We start from the raw sequence: 21,465 nt of genomic DNA, 5'->3' as shown, positions 1-21,465 counted from the left end.
GTGTGGTTGTCAAACCTCGATTGTTAGTAAGTGTAAACACAAATTGGTTAGTAACATATACACTGCTCAAAAAAATAAAGGGAACACTTAAACAACACAATGTAACTCCAAGTCAGTCACACTTCTGTGAAATCAAACTGTCCACTTAGGAAGCAACACTGATTGACAATCAATTTCACATGCTGTTGTGCAAATGGAATAGACAACAGGTGGAAATTATAGGCAATTAGCAAGACACCCCCAATAAAGGAGTTGTTCTGCAGGTGGTGACCGCAGACCACTTCTCAGCTCCTATGCTTTCGCTTTCTGACTGATGTTTTGGTCGCTTTTGAAAGCTGGCGGTGCTTTCACTCTAGTGGTAGCATGAGACGGAGTCTACAACCCACACAAGTGGATCAGGTAATGCAGCTCATCCAGGATGGCACATCAATGCGAGCTGTGGCAAGAAGGTTTGCTGTGTCTGTCAGCGTAGTGTCCAGAGCTTGGAGGCGCTACCAGGAGACAGGCCAGTACATCAGGAGAGGTGGAGGAGGCCATAGGAGGGCAACAACCCAGCAGCAGGACCGCTACCTCCGCCTTTGTGCAAGGAGGAACAGGAGGAGCACTGCCAGAGCCCTGCAAAATGACCTCCAGCAAGCCACAAACGTGCATGTGTCTACTCAAATGATCAGAAACAGACTCCATGAGGGTGGTATGAGGGCCCAACGTCCACAGGAGGGGGTTGTGTTTACAGCCCAACACCATGCAGGACGTTTGGAATTTGCCAGAGAACACCAAGATTGGCAAATTCGCCACTGGCGCCCTGTGCTCTTCACAGATGAAAGCAGGTTCTTACTGAGCACATATGACAGACCTGACAGAGTCTGGAGACGCCAAGGAGAACGTTCTGCTGCCTGCAACATCCTCCAGCATGACCGGTTTGGCAGTGGGTCAGTAATGGTGTGGAGTGGCATTTCTTTGGGGGGCCGCACAGCCCTCCATGTGCTCACCAGAGGTAGCCTGACTGCCATTAGGTACCGAGATGAGATCCTCAGACCCTTTGTGAGACCATATGCTGGTGTGGTTGGCCCTGGGTTCCTCCTAATGCAAGACAATGCTAGACCTCATGTGGCTGGAGTGTGCCAGCAGTTCCTGCAAGATGAAGGCATTGATGCTATGGACTGGTCCGCCCGTTCCCCAGACCTGAATCCAATTGAGCACATCTGGGACATCATGTCTCGCTCCATCCACCAACGCCACGTTGCACCACAGACTGTCCAGGAGTTGGCGGATGCTTTAGTCCAGGTCTGGGAGGAGATCCCTCAGGAGACCATCCGCCACCTCATCAGGAGCATGCCCAGGCGTTGTAGGGAGGTCATACAGGCACGTGGAGGCCACACACACTACTGAGCCTCATTTTGACTTGTTTTAAGGACATTACATCAAAGTTGGATCAGCCTGTAGTGTGTTTTTCCACTTTAATTTTGAGTGTGACTCCAAATCCAGACCTCCATGGGTTAATAAATTTGATTTCCATTGATAATTTTTGTGTGATTTTGTTGTCAGCACATTCAACTATGTAAAGAACAAAGTATTTAATAAGAATATTTCATTCATTCAGATCTAGGATGTGTTATTTTAGTGTTCCCTTTATTTTTTTGAGCAGTGTATTTTTACAATCAACATGTGTTAGAGAGTTAAACAATACCTTACATGTTTCTAAGTTCCAATACAGCTGAATGAAGTGATTTGTGGTCTGAGGTGTGAGCTTCTTCAGCTGGGTGTAATGAAGCAATGATTGCAGTATACATGCAGTCTACAAGTGAGGTCAGCTTGTGCAATTTTTAAGGTAGACCTGTAGTCACTCAGAAACTGCACATCAGAAATGTGCGATCTGTTGTAAAAATTGCAAATGCACCGCCCACCGACCATCAGCATAAGCCCACAACACGCCCCTGATCGTAGTTTTTGCGAGTCCAGCCCTTTAGTACGCCCCCTACACGCCTACTTTTCGTAGTGCATACGCAGTTTTTGCTAAGTCTCAGAAATTGTTTTTTTTCTCAGTTTTTGCTATTTAAGTTGTAGAATTTGCGTTTTTTACGCTTTTTTTGCTGATTTGCGATCCTTGCTGAATTAGGCCCTTTATGTAACTGAGTAATGCCCAGGACTGTCTTCTTACAAGGTCAAGACAGTGTTTTATTTTAAACATCACAGTTCTAGATATAAATAAAAGCCCTTAAAATTCTCTAGGATTGTATCTCCAGGTTCAGGGATCCAATAGCCAGTGGGAATCACTAAGTGATCGTTATTAATGCAAGGACCCTGGCCGCGCTACTGTTCATGTATGATTGTGCAGCCGGGATCCCTCTCCTGAAAATATTGGAATAATGTAGCTCATAGGCTACCTACTATAGGCTAATAATGCAATCTGAATATGGCATTAGCGATTGGGGCCATGTTCTGGAAAGCTATTCTTCTCCAAGGTAGGCAAATTTCACAATTTAGCAGCCCCGTAGAAACCTGTGTATGATAACTGCTGTTGTCCCGCCTTCTTAAATCCTGGTCATACTTTTTGTGGGCGAACAGACATTTTCGGGGGTTTCCTACAAATTTTCATGAATAATTATGTCCCATATCCTGTACTATATCCTGTGCATTGCTAAGCAGTACATTTTACATGGGCTGGTGCTGGGAGAGGGCTTTTAATACCTCTGTAGGAAAGGTGTAATGGTCTGAAGTGTGCATCAGATCTGCATAAACAAGATATCTGCAGAAAGAGATCCATTCCTGCCTCTCACAAATTATGCATACGTGTAAATAGGTATAAAAAAATAAAAAAATAACAGTAAAAAAACATAAAAACTTGTAATTCCAAATAAAGGCTTCCTTAGTGTCATGAGTCTAAATGAAACATAAATAGGGTTTACCAGTAGCAAGTGTGCAAAAAATGAAGGGAACAAGTTATAGTTATATACAGATGGATCCTCATACACCGAGTGTCTATACGCCATATAGACACTAGATGCCTAGCATGACCGACACCCTCCGTGAGGAGATCTGATATTATATACATCGGAATGTCGGTGAAAAGCCGCACACAATGTACTACAGATGGGCTGTGATTTTAACCACCCAGGAATTGGGTTGAACACGTACAAAGCATCAGATTAAGCACAATGGAACATGCCATGAGGAAAGCTGTGGCTATTAGCATAGGAGCCCTTTTTGCCAGATTCAGACACACAGATGTACAAATGTCGCAAATCACAGTAGTCTACAAACACTAGCAAAGCAGTTTGGTCATTTCCAGTAGTTTTATTTGTGCATATAGGACACACCTTTAGAGCAAAATGGCTCTCGGCTCAGCGGAGTCGCCTGGGACCAGTGGGGCTATTTGGCACAACCAGGGCTGGATTAACCCATAGGGGGGCACGGGGCACTTAAGTTAGGGGGTTCCTGGGGAAGGGGTGTATATTAGATTGTGCATACCTCCTAACATGACCCATTCCAGGAGGGACAAAATGCTCTCCACCTGGACTTCCCTCTTAACCCCTTAAGTGGCATGCCCAGAAAATCTCCAGGGCCAGCTGCACTGGGGAGACTGTCTGTCCTGGAAGATTTCCGCGACATGCCACTGCTCCTCCTCCATCATACTCATACATTTGAGGGCGGAGTTTTGCAGAATGATGCGATTGCGTCGTGATGTCACGATGCAACTGTGTTATTCTGCAAAACTCCGCCCCCCAGCAGAGTACGATTGAGGAGGAGATAATTTCAGTGCTGGTGGGCTAGCGCCCGCACTGACATCATCTCCCCCTCCTCCCTCGTACTGTGCTCGGAGGGAGCAGAGTTTTGCAGAATAACACGACCGCGTGCCAGCAAAAATACAACCCCTTGGCAACGAGTATTACCCTTGGCAACAAGCATGGATCCCAGAGCATGAAACCCCTGGCAACGAGCATGACACCCAGCACGTGAAACCCCTGGCAATGCATATGAAACCCCTGGCAAAGAGCAGGTAGTTCATTTAAAGACCAACCCTGGGAGGTGTGATATAGTAAAAATAAAGTCACCACTGAAGGGCGTCACCTGTGTTGAACTATTTAATAGATCAGAAAGGTATTTCAACAGAGGTGATTGTAATCATAATTTCTCTGACGTCCTAGTGGATGCTGGGGACTCCATCAGGACCATGGGGAATAGCGGCTCCGCAGGAGACAGGGCACAAAATTTAAAAGTTTGACCACTAGGTGGTGTGTACTGGCTCCTCCCCCCATGACCCTCCTCCAAGCCTCAGTTAGGTTTTTGTGCCCATCCGAGCAGGGTGCAATCTAGGTGGCTCTCATAAAGAGCTGCTTAGAGTAAAAGTTTTGATAGTTTTATTATTTTCAGTGAGTCCTGCTGGCAACAGGCTCACTGCAACGAGGGACCTAGGGGAGAAGAAGTGAACTCACCTGCGTGCAGGATGGATTTGCTTCTTAGGCTACTGGACACTAGCTCCAGAGGGACGATCACAGGTACAGCCTGGATGGGTCACCGGAGCCGCGCCGCCGACCCCCTTGCAGATGCCGAAGTAAGAAGAGGTCCAGAAACCGGCGGCTGAAGGCTTTTCAGTCTTCATGAGGTAGCGCACAGCACTGCAGCTGTGCGCCATTGCGCTCAGGCACACTTCACACCGGCGGTCACTGAGGGTGCAGGGCGCTGGGGGGGGCGCCCTGGGCAGCAATGTTAATACCTTTCTGGCTAAAAAGAATACATCACATATAGTCCATGAGGCTATATGGATGTATTTCACCCCTGCCAGGTCTCAGAAAAACCGGGAGAAGAGCCCGCCGTAATAGGGGGCGGGGCCTATCTCCTCAGCACACAGCGCCATTTTCCTACACAGCTCCGCTGCTAGGAAGGCTCCCAGGCTCTCCCCTGCACTGCACTACAGAAACAGGGTAAAAAACAGAGAGGGGGGGCATTTTTTGGCGATATTATATATATTTAAGCAGCTATAAGGAAACAACACTTATATAAGGTTGTTCCTATATAATTATAGCGCTTTGGTGTGTGCTGGCAAACTCTCCCTCTGTCTCCCCAAAGGGCTAGTGGGGTCCTGTCTTCTATCAGAGCATTCCCTGTGTGTCTGCTGTGTGTCGGTACGTGTGTGTCGACATGTATGAGGACGATGTTGGTGTGGAGGCGGAGCAATTGCCGGTAATGGTGATGTCACCCCCTAGGGAGTCGACACCGGAATGGATGGCTTTGTTTATGGAATTACGTGATAATGTCAGCATGCTGCAAAAGTCGGTTGACGACATGAGACGACCGGCAAACCAGTTAGTACCTGTACAGGCGTCTCAAACACCGTCAGGGGCTGTAAAACGCCCTTTGCCTCAGTCGGTCGACACAGACCCAGACACGGACACCGAATCTAGTGTCGACGGTGAAGAAACGAACGTATTTTCCAGTAGGGCCACACGTTATATGATCACGGCAATGAAGGAGGCTTTGCATATCTCTGATACTGCAAGTACCACAAAAAGGGGTATTATGTGGGGTCTGAAAAAACTACCTGTAGTTTTTCCTGAATCAGAGGAATTGAATGACGTGTGTGATGAAGCGTGGGTTACCCCTGATAAAAAACTGCTAATTTCAAAGAAGTTATTGGCGTTATACCCTTTCCCGCCAGAGGTTAGGGCGCGCTGGGAAACACCCCCTAGGGTGGACAAGGCGCTCACACGTTTATCCAAACAAGTGGCGTTACCGTCTCCTGATACGGCCGCCCTCAAGGATCCAGCTGATAGGAGGCTGGAAAATACTCTAAAAAGTATATACACACATACTGGTGTTATACTGCGACCAGCAATCGCCTCAGCCTGGATGTGCAGTGCTGGGGTGGCTTGGTCGGATTCCCTGACTGAAAATATTGATACCCTGGATAGGGACAGTATTTTATTGACTATAGAGCAATTAAAGGATGCATTCCTTTATATGCGAGATGCACAGAGGGATATCTGTACTCTGGCATCAAGAGTAAGTGCGATGTCCATATCTGCCAGAAGAAGTCTATGGACACGACAGTGGTCAGGCGATGCGGATTCCAAACGGCATATGGAAGTATTGCCGTATAAAGGGGAGGAATTATTTGGGGTCGGTCTATCGGATTTGGTAGCCACGGCAACAGCCGGGAAGTCCACCTTTTTACCTCAAGTCCCCTCCCAGCAGAAAAAGACGCAGTCTTTTCAGCCGCAGTCCTTTCGTTCCTATAAGAACAAGCGAGCAAAAGGACATTCATATTTGCCCCGAGGCAAAGGAAAGGGTAAGAGACTGCAGCAAGCAGCCCCTTCCCAGGAGCAGAAGTCCTCCCCGGCTTCTGCAAAGGCCTCAGCATGACGCTGGGACCTTACAAGCGGACTCAGGGGCGGTGGGGGGTCGCCTCAAGAATTTCAGCGCACAGTGGGCTCACTCGCAGGTGGACCCCTGGATCCTGCAGGTAGTATCTCAGGGTTACAGGTTGGAATTCGAGAAGTCTCCCCCTCGCCGGTTCCCCAGGGGCTATATGTGATATATTTTAGCCAGAATAGGTATATTACATTGCTGCCCAGGGCGCCCCCCCCAGCGCCCTGCACCCTCAGTGACCGCTGGTGTGAAGTTTGCGGAGAGCAATGGCGCACAGCTGCAGTGCTGTGCGCTACCTCATGAAGACTGAGACGTCTTCTGCCGCCGGTTTCTGGACCTCTTCTCTATTCGGCATCTGCAAGGGGGTCGGCGGCGCGGCTCCGGTGACCCATCCAGGCTGTACCTGTGATCGTCCCTCTGGAGCTAGTGTCCAGTAGCCTAAGAAGCAAATCCATCCTGCACGCAGGTGAGTTCACTTCTTCTCCCCTAAGTCCCTCGTTGCAGTGAGCCTGTTGCCAGCAGGACTCACTGAAAATAAAAAACCTAACAAACTTTTTCTAAGCAGCTCTTTAGGAGAGCCACCTAGATTGCACCCTGCTCGGACGGGCACAAAAACCTAACTGAGGCTTGGAGGAGGGTCATAGGGGGAGGAGCCAGTACACACCACCTAGTGGTCAAACTTTTAAATTTTGTGCCCTGTCTCCTGCGGAGCCGCTATTCCCCATGGTCCTGACGGAGTCCCAGCATCCACTAGGACGTCAGAGAAATCTGCTTTGCCAACGTCTCCCTCAGACTGGGCGACGGTATTGGAAGCCATTCACAAGCTGTATTCTCAGCAGGTGATAATCAAGGTACCCCTTCTACAACAGGGAAAGGGGTATTACTCCACGCTATTTGTGGTACCGAAGCCGGACGGCTCGGTAAGACCTATTCTAAATCTGAAATCTCTGAACCTGTACATACAAAAATTCAAGTTCAAGATGGAGTCACTCAGAGCAGTGATAGCGAATCTGGAAGAAGGGGATTTTATGGTGTCCTTGGACATCAAGGATGCTTACCTTCATGTCCCAATTTGCCCTCCACACCAAGGGTACCTCAGGTTCGTGGTACAAAACTGTCATTATCAGTTTCAGACGCTGCCGTTTGGATTGTCCACGGCACCCAGGGTCTTTACCAAGGTAATGGCCGAAATGATGATCCTTCTTCGAAGAGAAGGCGTATTAATTATCCCTTACTTGGACGATCTCCTGATAAGGGCAAGATCCAGAGAACAGCTGGAGGTCGGAGTAGCACTAACTCAAGTAGTGCTCCAACAGCACGGGTGGATTCTGAATTTTCCAAAATCCCAACTGATCCCGACGACACGTCTGCTGTTCCTAGGGATGATTCTGGACACTGTTCAGAAAAAGGTATTTCTTCCGGAGGAGAAAGCCAGGGAGTTATCCGAAATCGTCAGGAACCTCCTAAAACCAGGGACAGTGTCTGTGCATCAATGCACAAGAGTCCTGGAAAAAAGGGTCTCTCTGCTATGGTGGTTGCAGAGTGCTCATCTGTTAGAGGGCCGCAGATTCGGCATACAGAACTGGGTCCTAGTGACCACGGATGCCAGCCTGAGAGGCTGGGGAGCGGTCACACAAGGAAGAAACTTCCAGGGCGTGTGGTCAAGCCTGGAAACGTCTCTTCACATAAATATACTGGAACTAAGAGCAATCTACAATGCTCTAAGCCTAACAAACCCTCTGCTTCAGGGTCAGCCGGTGTTGATCCAGTCGGACAACATCACGGCAGTCGCCCACGTAAACAGACAGGGCGGCACAAGAAGCAGGAGGGCAATGGCAGAGGCTGCAAGGATTCTTCGCTGGGCGGAAAATCATGTGATAGCACTGTCAGCAGTGTTCATCCCGGGAGTGGACAACTGGGAAGCAGACTTCCTCAGCAGACACGATCTTCACCCGGGAGAGTGGGGACTTCATCCAGAAGTCTTCCACATGATTGTAGTCCATTGGGAAAGACCAATGGTGGACATGATGGCGTCCCGCCTCAACAAAAAACTGGACAGGTATTGTGCCAGGTCAAGAGACCCTCAGGCAATAGCTGTGGACGCTCTGGTAACACCATGGGTGTACCAGTCAGTGTATGTGTTTCCTCCTCTGCCTCTCATACCCAATGTACTGAGAATTATACGGCAAAGGGGAGTAAGAACGATACTAGTGGCTCCGGACTGGCCAAGAAGGACTTGGTACCCGGAACTTCAGGAGATGCTCACGGAAGATCCGTGGCCTCTACCTCTAAGAAGGGATCTGCTTCAGCAGGGACCGTGTCTATTCCAAGACTTACCGCGGCTGCGTTTGACGGCATGGCGGTTGAACGCCGGATCCTAAGGGAAAAAGGCATTCCGGAAGAGGTCATCCCTACCCTGGTCAAAGCCAGGAAGGAGGTGACTGCACAACATTATCACCGCATTTGGAGAAAATATGTTGCATGGTGTGAGGCCAGGAAGGCCCCGACAGAGGAATTTCAACTGGGTCGATTCCTACATTTCCTGCAAACAGGATTATCTATGGGCCTCAAATTAGGGTCCATTAAGGTTCAAATTTCGGCCCTGTCGATTTTCTTCCAGAAAGAATTGGCTTCAGTTCCTGAAGTCCAGACTTTTGTAAAAGGAGTACTACATATACAGCCCCCGGTTGTGCCCCCAGTGGCACCGTGGGATCTCAATGTAGTTTTGGATTTTCTCAAATCCCATTGGTTTGAGCCACTCAAATCGGTAGATTTGAAATATCTTACATGGAAAGTAACCATGCTACTGGCCCTGGCTTCAGCCAGGAGAGTGTCGGAATTGGCGGCTTTATCGTATAAAAGCCCATATCTGATTTTCCATTCGGACAGGGCAGAATTGAGGACGCGTCCTCATTTTCTGCCTAAGGTGGTATCAGCGTTTCACCTGAACCAGCCTATTGTGGTGCCTGCGGCTACTAGCGATTTGGAGGATTCCAAGTTGCTGGACGTTGTCAGAGCATTGAAAATATATATTTCAAGGACGGCTGGAGTCAGAAAATCTGACTCGCTGTTTATACTGTATGCACCCAACAAGCTGGGTGCTCCTGCTTCTAAGCAGACGATTGCTCGTTGGATTTGTAGCACAATTCAACTGGCACATTCTGTGGCAGGCCTGCCACAGCCTAAATCTGTCAATGCCCACTCCACAAGGAAGGTGGGCTCATCTTGGGCGGCTGCCCGAGGGGTCTCGGCATTGCAACTCTGCCGAGCAGCTACGTGGTCAGGGGAGAACACGTTTGTAAAATTCTACAAATTTGATACCCTGGCTAAGGAGGACCTGGAGTTCTCTCATTCGGTGCTGCAGAGTCATCCGCACTCTCCCGCCCGTTTGGGAGCTTTGGTATAATCCCCATGGTCCTGACGGAGTCCCCAGCATCCACTAGGACGTCAGAGAAAATAAGAATTTACTCACCAGTAATTCTATTTCTCGTAGTCCGTAGTGGATGCTGGGCGCCCATCCCAAGTGCGGATTGTCTGCAATACTTGTACATAGTTATTGTTACAAAAAAAATCCGGTTGTTTATTGTTGTGAGCCATCTTTTCAGAGGCTCCTACGTTATCATACTGTTAACTGGGTTCAGATCACAAGTTGTACGGTGTGATTGGTGTGGCTGGTATGAGTCTTACCCGGGATTCAAAATCCTTCCTTATTGTGTACGCTCGTCCGGGCACTGTATCCTAACTGAGGCTTGGAGGAGGGTCATGGGGGGAGGAGCCAGTACACACCACCTAGTGGTCAAACTTTTAAATTTTGTGCCCTGTCTCCTGCGGAGCCGCTATTCCCCATGGTCCTGACGGAGTCCCCAGCATCCACTACGGACTACGAGAAATAGAATTACCGGTGAGTAAATTCTTATTTTAAGAGGGAAGTCCATGTAGAGAGCATTTTGTCCCTCCTGGAATGGACAATGTTGGGAGGTTTGGATTGTGTATATTACATTTAAACCAGCGGTGTATATTAGATTTAAACAAATAGTTTAATAATGCCTGGGATCTGTTTATAGCTCCAACTAATTGAGAAACAACTATTTGTTTATGTTTTCTGTAGTGGAACAAAGACAATTTAACCTTAAAATACACAGAAAAATCTTTAATTTATGTTGTCACATGCAACAACAGCACCAGCCTCTGTACTACTTACACACTGGGACAAGACTCAGAAGGACTGTGTGTGTATGTGTGTGTGTATCTCTAGACCCGAATGCTCTCATTAGATAACAGGTTACCCAGGCGGGAAGGAGGAGAAGATGGGATCCCTGGGTCACTTACAGCTCTCTACCCCCTCCTATCTCTCCTCTGGTCGGGAAGCTTCATCTGTGTCTCATGAAACCTGATACTCCTGTATCTCTTCCTGCACTGCATACCACTTCATACAGTGACACATCCCAGTACAGATCGGGACAAATCAGGGTAGGACAGGTAGATTTGAGTATCATCTGCGTACAGATGATACTGAAATCCAAAAGAGCTGATTAGTTTACCAAGAGATGAGGTATAGATAGAGAAAAGCAGAGGACCCAAGACTGAGCGAGGTAGCGAAAAGGAGGTAGATTCAGAGAAGCGAACACTGAAGGAGCGATTAGATAAGTAGGATAGGAACCAAGAAAGGGCTGTGTCTTTAAGACCTAGGGATTGTAGTGTTTGTATAAGAAGAGAGTGGTCAACAGTGTCAAAGGCAGCAGATAGATCTAGAAGAATAAATCGTGAGTAATGGCCTTTAGACTTCGTAGTGACCAAATCATTAACCACTTAAGTCAGTGCTGTCTCTCTAGAGTGTTGGGAACGGAAGTCTGACTGAAGTGGGTCCAATAAATTGTGTGAGTTTTAGAAAGTGTGCGCGTTGAGTGTAGGCAAGTCTCTCAAGTAGCTTATACCCCTTTTCCACTAGTGATGCGGGTCGCAGCCGGGAGCCTGACACGGGTGCTACTCGGCTGCGACTTGCATCAGAGCCCCCTTTCCCACTGCACTCACCAACCCAGCATATTGCCGGGTTGGTGACGCTGCTGGTGATGCGGCAGGGGCGGTGCTGAGAGGTCATAGCCGCCCTTCCATACACTGTGAACAGGAGCCGTGTCGCATCGACATGGCTTCCGTTCACACTGCACAGCTTACCGGGTTGAACTTGTGTTCAACCCAGTAAGCTACCCGGGTAGGATTCACGGGTCACTTGATCCGGGTTTTTGCAGAGGGAGCCGTTTCCACTAGCAAAAAACACGGGTAAATGCGCGCCCCCATACATTTACCCATGTTTTTTGAGCTAGTGGAAAAGGGGTATTAGAGAGACAAGGGAGCTGAGAGATAGGGCGGTAGTTTGAGAGAGAGTTAGGGTCAGATTCTTTTTTTTTTCAAAATGGGAGTAATCCCTGCATGCTTGAACAGTGAAGGAAAAATACCAGTAGAGTGAGAGAGATTACATATGTTAGTTAAGGTAGGGATGAGCACCAGAAACAGAGCTTTACTTATTTGTGAGGGTAAAGGATCAAGAGGAGAGGTAGTAGAGAAGCAGTATAAGAAGAGTGATGATACTTGATCTTCATTTGTGGGATCAAATGAAGAGAGTGTGCCAGAGGGTTCAGGTAAAGAACTGAGCAACTCACTGGCTGCCAAAGAGCATACCACTTCATCTCGGATCTTATCAATATTCTTCTTGAAGTAGGAAGCAACATCTTGTGCCTTGATTGTGGCTGGTGGGGTAGGTAAGAGAGGATTCAGAAGTGATTTAAATGTATTAAAGCGTTGTTTGGGGTTAGAGGCTTGAGCAGAGATAAGAGTTTGGAAATATGTTTGTTTGACAGTGTCCAGGGCATTTCTATAAGAGTGGTAGACAGTCTTATATGTGAGGAAGTCACTTGAAATACGAGATTTACGCCTCTGACGTTCAAGCTACATGTGAGTTTTTGTAGTTGTCTTGTTAATTTGGAGTGCCATGGTTGACATCTAGGCTTACGTGGAGTGTGATGGGTAAGTGGAGTCCGAGCCACTTCATCAAGGGCTAGTTCTAGAGTCTCGTTCAGGTGTGATACAGCCATCTCAGGAGAGGTGAATGTAGAAATACTGTAGGTGAAAGCAGTTTTTGGAGTGAGGTGGAAAGTTCTTGAAGATTAATTGTGTTAATATTTCTGCGGGTTTGAGGAGGATTGGAGGACTTCAGCAACACAGAGTTTGAATTATCAGAGGAGATCATGCAAGTGATAAGGTTGTGATCTGAGAGGGGGAAAGGAGTGTTAGTGAGTTCAGAAATGGAGCTTAGTCTGGTGAATACTAGATCAAGGCAGTGGCCTTCCTGATGAGTAGAGGAGTCAGTCCATTGGGAGAGGCCGAGAGAGGAGGTTAGAGAGAGTAGTTTGGAGGCGTGAGAAGCAGATTTTGGACAATCAGTAGCAATATTAAAATCACCGATGATGATGGTGGAGATGTCAGAGAATAGAAAGTGAGGGAGCCAGGCAGAAAAATCTTCCAGAAATTGTTTGGGATGCCCAGGTGGGCGATAGCTGCAACACGCAGAGAGAAAGGAGAGTAAACCCTGATGGAATGTACTTCATTTGATGTAAATGTGAGTGATGGAACCTGTGTAGAACAGTGTATGCGAAAGATTGGGAAAGTAATAGTCCAACTCCTCCTCCTTTATGGTTACCAGGCCTGGAGGTGTGTGTAAAATGGAGACCACAATGTGACAGTGCTGCAGGGGAGGCTGTGTCTGATTGTGTGAGCCAGGTTTCTGTTATAGCCAGCAGATTGAAGATGTTAGATATGAAGAGGTCATGGATGGATGTTAATTTGTTACAAACAGAGCGTGTACTCCATAAGGCACATTTTAGTGATCTGGAGGGTGATGAAAGACATGTGATGTTTATGAGGTTAGCTGGATTTCTATGTTGCTGCGAATCAGGTGAATGTGAGTGATGCAAGTGGTTGGGTCCTAGATTTGGTGAAATGTCACCAGGTATCAGAAGCAGAAGAGAGAGATAAATGTGTCAGAGGCTTGTGAAAGTTTTTTTATGGTGAGAGGTTATTGTCAGTGAGTATAGTGAAGTAAAAAGCGTGTGAGTGTTAATAAGAGGGGAGTGAATAATTGAGGGGGCAACCTGTACAGAGGGGTGAGTTGCTGGGAGACTGAATGATGCAGTGGCCTTTATGAGTATTCCATGAAGAGCAATGGCAAAAATCAATTTGTGGTACATAGTTTGTTTGGGATTAAACCAGAGTTATCTAGGCTGAGAGTGTAAGGTTTCACTTGTTAGAGTTAAAAGTTCTGGTGCCTATTTACTGTTGTTGGTCCGCTGTATGTTAACTGAGCATGACAGAGCAAAATGACAAATAGGTATGTACAGTGACATGCAAATCACAATGTAACTGGTTTTATACAAAATTGGTTGCATTCTGTTCTTAGAGGTCATGAGGATTATAGTTGGAAAGATATATACATACGCTTAAATGCACAGATTATTTTGATTGAGGATGAAAGGAAGGGTGGTTGTTTTGTTGCAACGTTGGTTGGGTGTTTCCGTCCTGCTTAAGTCCTGGGTAAGTCTATATTGTAATATTTTATTAACCCTTTTAAAACTTCTAATACAACACTGTTCAGCCAGGCTGCTGTTCAGCCTAGCATATTTCCTTATGAACGATTTGTGGACTACATGTTATAGCAGCCAGTATTTACCCTGCACAGAAAAAATATAAATGTACCCACCTACATTGCAACATAGTTTGTTCCAGAAACAAAGCTACTTTTTTTTGTGTGCTTTGCTTACAAATGTGAATTATGCCCTGTGTTCATACAGTCACTGGCGCAGAGAGGGGGTGGGTGGGTACTAATTACCAGGCAAAGGGCTTGCTGGAGGGGCCCATGGGGGACTGGGTCCGCTGTTCCCCCTCTCCAGAGTATATTTGCCTTCACCTGTGAAGAGGGTCCCTTTACCATGGCAGCGCCATCTTCCCAATGATATCTTCAGGAAAAAGGCCCCACACACTGAGAGCAAAGACTGTGGAGCATCTTTGCTCTCTATATTGCACATGCACCATCTTCCCATATGTCACTGGAAGATGGCCTCGGCGAGTAGGGGGGACCCGATTCCTGAAGGAAGCCACCAAGGCCAAGGAAGGTAGCGGTTGCCCCCCCTCCCCATGCCCGCCCTCAGATTTGAATAATGCCCCCCATGGAGTGCAAATTTTTTAATATAGACTATTTTTAGGAAGTGTGGCCACGCACCTTTTAGGCCACTCCCCCATGCCAGTATCGGGGCCCGTCATGACTCTCTACGGCCCTGCATACAGTGTTGCATTTGTGATTTCAGACACGTGCACAAAGAAATGTATTGAAAATGTAGATTGCTTAGTACACGCACGGAGACGGTCCGTTTTATAGGCGTGTTATGGGAGTACAGATGCCCAACCACATGTATAGGAGGCTATCCTTGGGCATTGAAACTGCACCTACAGTACACCTGCTATAGGGCTGGTGCAAGTTTTGATTGTGCGACCAGTGTGCGTGAGAAGACTACTAATCACACCCCTTGCACATTTGGATATACAAATGTACACCAGGGAAGGACATTGCAATGGTATTTGCATAAAGTGACAGATGGGCGACTGCCAATAGATGCAGACTTGGACACAGCTGTGTCCATTGCAGAATCAGCCCCAGCTGTACAAAATGGATCAAAAACTTGCTCAATGGGAACATGCACCGTAATTCATGTTCCTAAAGTGTTATGTTTAAGGTTATAATGTCCACATGGTTAAAATGCTTTAAGTAGCATTGTAACCATGTTGTGAACCTGGCGCCAACTTTCTTCTGATCACATAGTCACTGTCGACCTTGTGACTGTAGATTTCGGAACTGTATCCACATGCACCTGTCGATGCATGGAACCTTAAAAAACATGTAAAGTTATGCATTTCTAGATAGTCTGCATCCTGACTACACACAGACCTGCTGATCCTGCTGCTTGGCGTGAGTGGTGTGCTGTAGAACCTCCACTCTAGAATCCTACAAGAATAGACTCAAGACTTACCTGTTTACACAGCATTTCACTAGTATTCACTGTTAAGCTTGTTTTGTATTTTGTGCTGTAAAAGCAAATGTGAAGCACTTTAAAGGGCGGTATTCAATTAGCAGCACTAATTATTGCACCCGGGCTATTCTATTAGCCCCGATTGCTGGCACTTATCAGCGATAATTGAATAGGGGTGATAAAATAAAATAGTGAAAAACACAAGCTTTTCGTGAACGCAGCACTATCGAGACTAATTGAATACAGAGTCCTATTATGAGAACAGTGCTATATAAATAACATTATTATTATTATTATTATTTACGTTGTTGTTATTATTATTATTATTATTATTAATAATAATAATAATAATAATAATAACAACAACCATTATCCCATATGATTGGGACCTATTAGTGTGGATAGAAGAAGAAAAATGCACACAGGGCAAAAATCAATGATCCACAGTTATCTTCTGGCTGCATTTACCAACCTGATAATGATCTGATCAGCTGGCTGTCATACTTGCCACACACGTTGCAATATCAGATCAGGAGCCGATATCTTCTGCAATATGGTACTGTATGCAATATGGTACTGTATGGTACTGTGCATGCCCAGTATAAGTCACTCTCTCCATTAATGACAAACACTGCCTCCAAAGAAACAAAAATGTTGTTTTCATTTTATCTAACCAATTAACTGGATTTTCATGTTTTCTCCTGTACAAAATATAATTAGAGAAAGAGAATGCTGTGGTTAGTTTGTAAGAGTAGAGTGCTTTTAAGAAGTTGCCCAGGCGAGCAGCAGCATTTCCAGCAGCATCTGCGATGAATGGATAGAACTACAGATTTGAACATTTTGAAATTAATACTTATACTATACATTATTACTATTACTAGTAGTAGTAGTAGTAACAGTAGTAATAATAATAATAATAATAATAATACTGATGTTAGCAGCAGTATACACATTTCAAGTGACATATTCATATAATGAACCAGAGTTTATTTTCTTTACCCTGATTGTCAGCTCTGCGGTCCTGGCTGCTGCATTATACCCCGTTGAATCCTGAAAGCAACTTTTTGTCGTATCCTAAAGCCAGTGGCGGATCCAGGGGGGGGAAAGGGGGGCACTCGGGCCCGTGCCCCCCCTGTCATTTGTGGCCTCCATCCCCACCAGCGCCGGCGCCGCAGAGGGAGATGACGGGCGCCCGCTGAGATTGTGTTACCAGCGGGCGCCCGTCTCCCTGCACAGCGGCTGCCGGAGGCAGGAGCTCAGTACTGAGCACCGGCTTCCGGCGCTGTTACTGTGCGTCGTGTGCTATGGGAGAGACGTCAGTCATGACGTCTCTCTCATAGAACTGACTGAGGAGCGGACGCCCAGGGAGGAGGAGGACTGCAACGGTCTGGAAGCGGGAACGGGGATCGGTAAGTATGTTCTGTTTTCTCTTCCTCAGTGCAGCGGGGGGCATCTACTGGGGGCAAACTATGGGGGGGGACATTACTACTGAGGTGCATCAACAAGGGACATTACTACTGGGGGGGGGGCATTATTACTGGGGGAGCATCTACTGGGGGCATTACTACTGGGGGGCATCAACAAGGGGCATTACTGCTGGAGGCATCAACAAGGGGCATTACTACTGGGGAGGGCATTACTACTGGTGGCAAACTACTGGGGGCATTATTACTGGGGGGCATCTACTGGGGGCATTACTACTGGGGGGGTCATCTATTGGGGGCAAACTACTGGGGGACATTATTACTGGTGGCATCTACTGGGTGTATTACAACTGGGGGCATTATTACTGGAGGGCATCTACTGGGGGCATTACTACTGGGGGGTCATCTATTGGGGGCAAACTCCTAGAGGGCATTACTACTTAGGGACATTATTACTGGCGGGCATCTACTGGGGGCACACTACTGGGGGACATTATTACTGGGGGCCAACTACAAAGGGGCTAACTACTGGGGGCAAACTACAGGAGGGCATTACTACTGGCGGCGATCCTACAGGGGCATTACTACTGGCGGCGTAACTACAGGGGCATTACTACTTGGGGGCTAAACTACAGGGGCCAAACTACTGGGGGATAACTACAGGGGCCAAACTACTGGGGGCATTACTACTGGGGGCTAAACTACATTGGGGGCTAAACTACATTGGGGGCATAACTACAGGGGCTAAACTACAATGGGGCAAACTACAGGGGGGCATTACTACTGGTGGCTAAACTACAAGCAGGCAAACTACTGGGGGCATTACCACTGGGAGGCTAAACTAAAGGGGGGGGGGGTAAACTAATGGGGTCATAACTGCAGGGGCATTACCACTGGGGGCATAACTACTAGGGCGCTAAATTACTGGGGGCATTACTACAGGCAACATTACTACTGGGTGCAATACGGGCATTGCATAAGGGGCACCACTACTATGGGGTCTATATAAGGGGCACTACCAGTACAGTGGACATTGCATAATGAGCGCTACAACTGTGGGCATTGTATAAGAAGCGCCACCTCACATGCACCGAAGCCGCACGCAAATGTACTTGCCCCTTCCATGGTGCCCCCCCCCCCTATCATTTTCTTCTGGATCCGCCCCTGCCTAAAGCTATAATAGCTCTGCTCGTATACAGACATTAATAGCATAGAAAGAACTACAGAAGCCACATCATTGTATTTTGTATACAGTATGTTAGTAGAGGACACATTGAAGCCAATTAAAGAAACTCAAATGACACTCTACCTTCCAGGCAAGTCTGATGGAATAGAATTAATATAAGTTCTCCAGAGTATTATGGTGCCACAAAAATAGTCAATATGATTATATGATTCTGTTATATTTATTCTGTACTGACCCATGGAGTCCCTTTAAGCAGCGTTACCAGTGACACCTAGGTATTATATGTTCTAAAATCTATAAACCGTTCAGTACAGTAGATCTGTGTCCCTAAGGTTAATGGTTTTCCATAGAGCAATGTGTTTGTGATCTAAATGGAATCTGAGTTAGAAAGAGCAAGTCAATGTGACTTCAGGCTTAGCTCCTCCTTCAGGACACTGATCTTTATTTGGCTCAAGAATTTATTATCATTAACTCCTCAGATCACTGGTAGTGTCCTTGACCCATCCATTATCCCACATTCCACCTCCAGGGAAGGAATGGAGAGCTTCTCTGTACAGACTGTCAGGCTGAGGCAGTTGTCTGCTGATCCTGTACTTCCAATAAGAATGACCTCATGCAGCAAACAATAGAAATGTCTCAGGAAGTACTAAAAAGGCTATTAGAGCGCTCAGATTTTCCAAAGTGTCGGACTGGAGGTTGTTTTGTTCAGTACTAGGGCACCGCCCTCCCAGCCCCCAGCGTCCTGGAACATTTCTGTGCCCTGTGACACTTCTGTCTTCCTCTTTCCTCTTCATTTCTGTTATCCTTTTGAACTATTTGCCCTTTTGTAATTAGGAGACTCCCTTGTTCCCTTTTAATAAACGTCACAGGTGTTTCTATGACAAATATAAACAGCAAATATTATATATTTCATTTATGTCAATGGACTTCAGCTAGTTGAAATGATCATGAAATTAATAAAATCAGTATTATTTATTGAGAAGAATTACTTTACCAAAAAGGGTCAGCTGATTTTTTTTTTTTAAACAATTTGTGATATGAGGACTCCCTTATCACCCATTTCCTTGTTTGTTTGCACCCATATTTATTGCCACTTTTCAAATACCAGTCCTCGTTTATGAATTGCATTAGTTACACAGCCAAAATTGCCATGGCCCTGCACCAAAGCACCTGTTTCTCCTCACAGTTTTTGTGGCATAGTCCCAAATCTAGGAACTGTCCAACTATCCCAACAGTCAGAAATGGCTCCATTGCCAGTATTGGAAGCTCTGGACCGCTTAATGTCACTACAAAGTGGTGGTGAGTGGGTGCCATGTGTGCCAGTGGAAATTTTTCCCAACACTTTTATAAGGGAGTGAAGCTGAATTTGAGGAGAGCCCATCACCGTAGTATTCAAATTACTAACCATTCAAATGTTGGGATGTACAGTGCAGCTATGTGCTCCATCCAGCTCACATAAAGGTGCATGCCTCTGCCCTCGGAAAAAACCTTCACAAACTAGAAGTGCTCATAGATTTGGAGGGAGGTAGAATATATCTATAGATGCTGTGTACTTTAGTGTAAATATACAGTAGGTGCACCTGTGTAAATCAAGGAGCATGACACCAAGATCATATTCAGTTTGTTGGGGCATCTGCTAATAAAATGGCATGCATTCCTCCTTGAACCTCCTACTTCATACAATCTTTCCTCTTCTTCTTCATCCACCACTCTCTTCATCTTCCTGCTAACCTCTAAGGAGGTTCCAGACTGTACACTTGTATTATACATGGTAGATATGTTGCATAACACTGCACAAGACAATTGTGTATTTCAAGCCTCTGTGTAGGCTGGCCACACCCCCTTTGTAGGCTGGCCACACCCCTATGTATGGGCCCCCTATCACTGCATTTCCCCGGTGGGCCCTTCATGCCCCAGTCCGACACTGTGCCCAAGCAATTAGCGCTGGATTAACAGTTGGCAAGGGCGAGGCCCAGAAATGTGTGTGTGTGTGTGTGTGTCGGGGGGGGGGGGGGGGGGAGGATTGGGCAGATTTCCACAAACCTAAACTAGCCAAGCATGACACAACCAAAGAAGTTTTTGTGCATTACAGAAATGAGTCTTGATGTGGTTTTTAGATTTAGACTTTTTTTTTTTAATTATATATTCTGTCGACAAGCAGTTTTTCATAAAGCAATAAAAAAGTAATTGTTATTACCATATTGTGTCTCTTAATACTAAATAGGCATCTTAATCTGAAAACTCTCTTTCTGTAAATGGTTTTGTTCTGCTGTGTAAATAATATTTTATTGTTGGTTCAGACAGGCCGCGTGGATAAGAATCATCCCACAGTCAGTGGTCATACAGCTCCAGTACTGGACATAGATTGGTGTCCCCACAATGATAATGTCATTGCCAGCGCATCAGATGACACTACAATCATGGTAAGTGCAAGGGTTTTTTTTTTTGGCGATGATTTTTGGCTAAAATCTCACAATCATTCCTCCTTTTTGTCATAGATTTTCTGCTGTTATTGGTACATATTCTGTGTTTTACAATTGCTGATAGTAGATGTGATTAGTAGAAACAGAATATTGCTGGGTTTTATACTTCTAGACCAAAGAGTAAATCTCTGTATTTGACTCGCCTGCGTGATTCCTTCTGCCAGCTCATCTGTACATTTAATGGATCATTATGAACCGATTCCCCTACTCATGTCTCCACTTGTCCATAGACCTGGCATACCTGGAATTACCGCCTTCTGTAAAATCTCCCTCCCTGCCAATAAAGCCACAATTTCTACAGTCCTCCAAGCTCGCTGCATCGCTTCTTCACGTTACTCCACCTTCTGCCTTATTTCTCATACCCAGTCTCTCTCACAGGCTATTTACTAAAATGAGGCAATAACATGAATTTTTTTTATCACTTCTTAGCGCAATTATAGTAAATCTGTTTTTGAAGCAATTTATCAAGAAAATATTGTTGGAGCATCTGTATGCCAAGAGATACAGCTAGTTTAGTCTTACCATTTCTCTTGCCAGTCTTGGTAGATGCATGACCATGATTCTTGGCTCACACATGCACAGTGGATATGGATGCTCTGACTGGCTATGTAATGTTTCCTGCTATTGCCACCATGAGAGGGTGCTAGTGAAATAGTTGTGCATAGGGAAACTTTCACCAGAGAGATGACTGTGTCGTGGTAGGCGATACCATGCCTATAAGCTTTAATTGGAGCCCTATCCCTGGGTGAAAACATCAGTTTTTGCTGGAGATAAATCTTTTTCTTTAGCTTAATAATAGGGGCCCCAGTCCAGTTTCCTTCATCTTATTATTTCCTGAATACATCCTTTTCTTACCCGAGATGCTTCCAAAACTCTTATCCAATCTCTTGACTACTCCATCCTCTTCCTCTCTGGCATTCCCTCGCCGAACT

At 46.2% G+C, this 21,465-nt stretch overlaps 1 protein-coding gene across 2 annotated transcripts in view; it reads left to right on the top strand.

Annotated features, from left to right (window-relative positions):
- The window catches only part of CORO6 (coronin 6), a 258,150-nt gene that overhangs the window by 127,118 nt on the left and 109,567 nt on the right, over nt 1-21,465 (top strand). For both annotated transcript variants that reach the window (XM_063955951.1, XM_063955952.1), the window contains one exon: nt 20,351-20,473. In XM_063955951.1, the coding sequence (XP_063812021.1) occupies nt 20,351-20,473 (123 nt within the window). The remainder of the gene's footprint in view (nt 1-20,350; nt 20,474-21,465) is intronic.

Source organism: Pseudophryne corroboree, chromosome 2, assembly GCF_028390025.1.
Source record: "Pseudophryne corroboree isolate aPseCor3 chromosome 2, aPseCor3.hap2, whole genome shotgun sequence".
In the NCBI taxonomy this organism is placed as follows: domain Eukaryota; kingdom Metazoa; phylum Chordata; class Amphibia; order Anura; family Myobatrachidae; genus Pseudophryne; species Pseudophryne corroboree.
This window is presented reverse-complemented; position numbering and strand designations above follow the sequence as displayed.